This window comes from Olea europaea, chromosome 15 (assembly GCF_002742605.1).
Source record: "Olea europaea var. sylvestris chromosome 15, O_europaea_v1, whole genome shotgun sequence".
NCBI lineage: Eukaryota > Viridiplantae > Streptophyta > Magnoliopsida > Lamiales > Oleaceae > Olea > Olea europaea.
In genome coordinates this window covers 27105160-27109739 of record NC_036251.1, presented here as the reverse complement: position 1 = coordinate 27109739, position 4580 = coordinate 27105160, and the positions used below count along the sequence as shown (strand labels likewise).

The window sequence follows — 4580 nt, the reverse complement described above, 5'->3', positions numbered from 1 at the left end:
GGGTCCCATAAGATTATAGTAATGTAATCATAAATTAAATCCCATATTATGATAGTTTAGCATTTTAGAACCTTTCCAATATAGTAACGATGAATGTGACCTAAACAATGAGACAAGCCGTTTAATCATTAATCCCGGAAGGGACACGTCGGTTGTCGCGATCATGAACCTGCAATGGTCTTATTGATGAGAGGACTAATATTTGTCGTCCTAAACTTGCTATTATGTTGATTAACAACGTTCACAAAATCAAAACTACCCGACCTTTGAAAAATGGGATTGTGATCGAAGACACTTCAATAACTAAATCATTATTGTTTAAGCCGAATTTAGATTTCACAAATCCTTGCCTTCCGACAATATGAGATCAAATAGTGGTGGTTGCTGAAATGTATCATGACTTTTGCAACAATACAAATGATATGGCTTCTTCATTAAGACTTATCTTGTTATTAGGTACACCATGATTGAGTAGTTGGACGAGAAATCACGTTCACGTAGGGTCTATTCCTAGGCTAAAAATAAAAAAAAAATTAAAGAAATATTTGATGTTTAGACCTATGAATTCACGAGTTGTCTCAATAATCAATGATTCAAAAATTCGGTTCAATTGTCGAGCTAGATTATGATGTAAAAAACGTAATATATTGCACTAAAATAAGGTTCTCGAATTCCATAATGCTTGAGCTCCTACAAAAAACATCTATTATTTTCCTTTTGAAAGTTTATGCCCGGCCAAAAGGCATACAGAAATGCCATTATTCATGCTCATCCTTTACGTTACAGCCGTGGTTGGTCCTTAATTTCATTTTTTATTATTACACTATTGCAAATGGATGTTTTCAACATTAAAACCCTACTACGTGGGTCGAGATTTAGCTTCTGTTTGGCATCTTTTTTAAACTTATTTTTAACTATTTTATAGAACTCATAACTTTTATCAACTTTTCAATCACATGTTTTATCGACTTTTATCAAAATTTATTTTAAAATATGATTTTTAGCTAAATTAAACGAGGCTTTATCATGTGCCGCGCCTGCATATATACAGTGTGAATTCACATTTTGTGTAATACAAAAGCAGAAAATCCAGATCACAATATTGACAAACAAAAAAGTGGATTATTTATGGTACAACGAATAGAGCCATGGACTTGATGTTTGATTGAATAAATTGAGGATGTTTTACCTTATTGGATAGAATATAAATTTGATTGGCTCATAGAAACTTATCATTCAAAAGTAGGACGAAAGCTACTTGTTACAACAGTACAAAGTCCACTTGCTCTGTCCTATAATTTTGACTGGTGGTTGCACTCGTGACAATTTGGATCCCAACTTCTGATTTTAATAAACTAAATTGAAATCAAATGTAAGGTCGTTGTTGTCGTCGTCGTCTTCTTCTTCTTTTTTTCTTCTATCTCGTAATAATTGTGCTAACATCGCTAGTAGAAAGCGTAACTAGTGGCGATGGTTGAGACATAAAATGCATGTTCATCCTGTTAATTATCGTCACTCAATTTTCATAATAATACAATCTTGACAATATGCATTCATGAAGCATAGTAGGAAACTTTGTTTTTTAATAATTTAGAAGGGATTGAGTATGTTGATTTCATGACGTTTATAGTGATAGTCGAGACGAATGTATGACCGTGAGAAGTAGATTTATCAATTTAGTTAACATAGGAGCTAGTATTTTGATATTTCTAAATTTAATTTACGACTACAGTGTAAATTTATTGGTGCATTTTGTGAATATCATAATATTACTATTTACTACCTAACTCTGTTGTCATTCACCATAATCCGCCATTTGAATTATATCATTACTATCTTTATTAGTGGCTAGTAAAATGGTTTGTTGCCTTCATCGCTACATACTGAATTGAGTTTTTCCATTGTTTTCAAGAAAATAAAAATATAAATCAATCTTGAGAAATTTTAATGACATGTAGAGATAATGATAAGAAATGTATGTAACTTTGATTGCAATTGATAGGTAGAAGGAAGATACGTTTCGATTCTTCCGTTTAACGCTAAAGGGTAGTGTGCCACCTCTAACAACTTGTGTTGATTTCGATTTTTGTATGTACTACGTCCAAACAAGCTAATTGCAATAAAACTTGGACGGATTTCTAGTCAATAAAATATTTTGGTTTGGACGGGATAGAAGCTTTATAACGCAAAATAAAAATGTTCGGCTATTGACAACACATATAAATAGGATTGTATAACGAAGAACAATCAAGAACACATAAATCCAAAGTAGATATCTCGCTCGAATAGCATAGAATGATAAAGTATAAAGAAATATGAAGTCTAGTTTCCAATGTGCTTCAAACGATACAAGGAGGGAGTATTTATAGTACTACATATGAAATAGTATCCATGGATGAGGAGGCACAAGATTTCATTTCCTTAACCGAAGCATCCTATCTTAGGCATCAATTTGTCCTCACTAGTCTGTGGCACATTTAATGCTTTTAAAAGGGTGAAGACACCCTACAACTTATGCTGACAAGATTTTGACATATTACTTAATACAGGGGTGACATCAATCATTTAAATAAGATTTTATTAATATAAGATCTTTGAAGGAGATGGGTCATGAACAAGACTCGGATTGAACCTTCGAACCACAACTGCTTCAGCGAGCTGACTTGGTTTTTGAGCTTTGCCACGAAAGAGGAGCTTTGTGTGGGATGTCACTCCGTGTGGGATGTCACATAGGCTTCATATGGAGTCTCAATGGCAAGACGTAACAACTTGGTTCCAATTTTTGCACATACTTGAACAAACTGGGTAGGAAAATAAATTTCAACCAATTAGTTTTATCAATTTTTAGGTTATCATTTACTGTATTCAAATTCTTCTGGTTATCTAGATGCATGTGTATCAATATATTTTTGGGGAGTGAAATTGGATGTCGCTAACTATAATGTAAGAAAAAATAAATTAAAATACTGTCATTACGATGCTACTTATTGCCAAATATATTGGAGAGGATTGTCATAATATTTAGAGAAAATTTAGATCCATTAACTATGTATGTACATGATCTATACATTTTTTATTTACTTTTCTCCTTGCCATGTTAGTTCGTCGGCTCATCAATTTTTACTAGGTTTAATTTTTATTGCTCGCGTTATGTTACGAGTAATAGATCTGCTTATATGAAATATGTCACACGTCCTTCGTCGATATAATTAAGTATTTATAAGAGTACAAAGGCGATATAGAACAATAAATTTGTCACTTTTACCTCACATTAATAGAAAATTATGCCCATTATTACAACCATTCTATAGTATACTGATAAAAATGTGGCTTAAATAATGTGATAACAATTTTTTACGTGCATCTCCATCATCTATTACATTATTAATTTTCAAAAATCAGTTGATATGTGATTGCGATCGATAAATTATGATTGTAGCCTAATTTATACGTGAATGTAAGTTACATTCATGTGACCACTCGATTTTTGGAAAAAAAAAAAAAGAAAAAGAAAGGTTAATGCCTAATTAATGAAATTAAAACTTAAATAACAAGGTTTTGGGTAATTTTTCTGTCGAAATCATCTTGGACTCCTAATTTGGGCTTCGGCTGATTCCTGAACTAATTTGGGCCCAACTATTAGTTGTAAGATCATAATCAATTAATTTCAACAGTAAATATTTTTAAGAAAAAAAGTTATTTTTTTCTGAATCAAAGTAATTATAGAAATTCTATATCTCCAAATCATGCTGCTGAATTTATTAGTAAATAATAATAATAATAATAATAATAATAATAATAATAATAATAATAATAATAATAATAATAAATCAGTGTTTTGATCATTAATTTTTTATTTACTTTTCTCCTTGACATGTTAGTTCGTCGGCTCATCAATTTTTACTAGGTTTAATTTTTATTGCTCGAGTTATGTTACGAGTAATAGATCTGCTTATATGAAATATGTCACACTTCCTTCGTCGATATAATTAAGTATTTATAAGAGTACAACGGCGATATAGAACAATAAATTTGTCACTTTTACCTCATGTTAATAGAAAATTATGCCCATTATTACAACCATTCTATAGTATACTGATAAAAATGTGGCTTAAATAATGTGATAACAATTTTCTGCGTGCATCTCCATCATCTATTACATTATTAATTTTCAAAAATCAGTTGATATGTGATTGCGATCGATAAATTATGATTGTAGCCTAATTTATACGTGAATGTAAGTTACATTCATGTGACCACTCGATTTTTGGAAAAAAAAAATTAAAAAGAAAGGATAATGCCTAATTAATGAAATTAAAACTTAAATAACAAGGTTTTGGGTAATTTTTCTGTCGAAATCATCTTGGGCTCCTAATTTGGGCTTCGGCTGATTCCTGAACTAATTTGGGCCCAACTATTAGTTGTAAGATCATAATCAATTAATTTCAACAGTAAATATTTTTAAGAAAAAAAGTTATTTTTTTCTGAATCAAAGTAATTATAGAAATTCTATATCTCCAAATCATGCTGCTGAATTTATTAGTAAATAATAATAATAATAATAATAATAATAATAATAA

The 4580-nt window shown here is 30.6% G+C and overlaps 1 protein-coding gene across 1 annotated transcript in view; it reads right to left on the bottom strand.

Annotated features, from left to right (window-relative positions):
- LOC111411487 (transcription factor bHLH160-like) overlaps positions 1–2893 on the bottom strand; it is a 5925-nt gene extending 3032 nt beyond the window's left edge. Inside the window, exons 1-2 of the mRNA XM_023042009.1 lie at positions 2793–2893; positions 2633–2734 (exon numbers count right to left, since the gene is read on the bottom strand). Of these exons, the coding sequence (XP_022897777.1) occupies positions 2633–2734; positions 2793–2893 (203 nt within the window). The remainder of the gene's footprint in view (positions 1–2632; positions 2735–2792) is intronic.
- Between the last annotated feature and the right edge of the window lie 1687 nt (positions 2894–4580).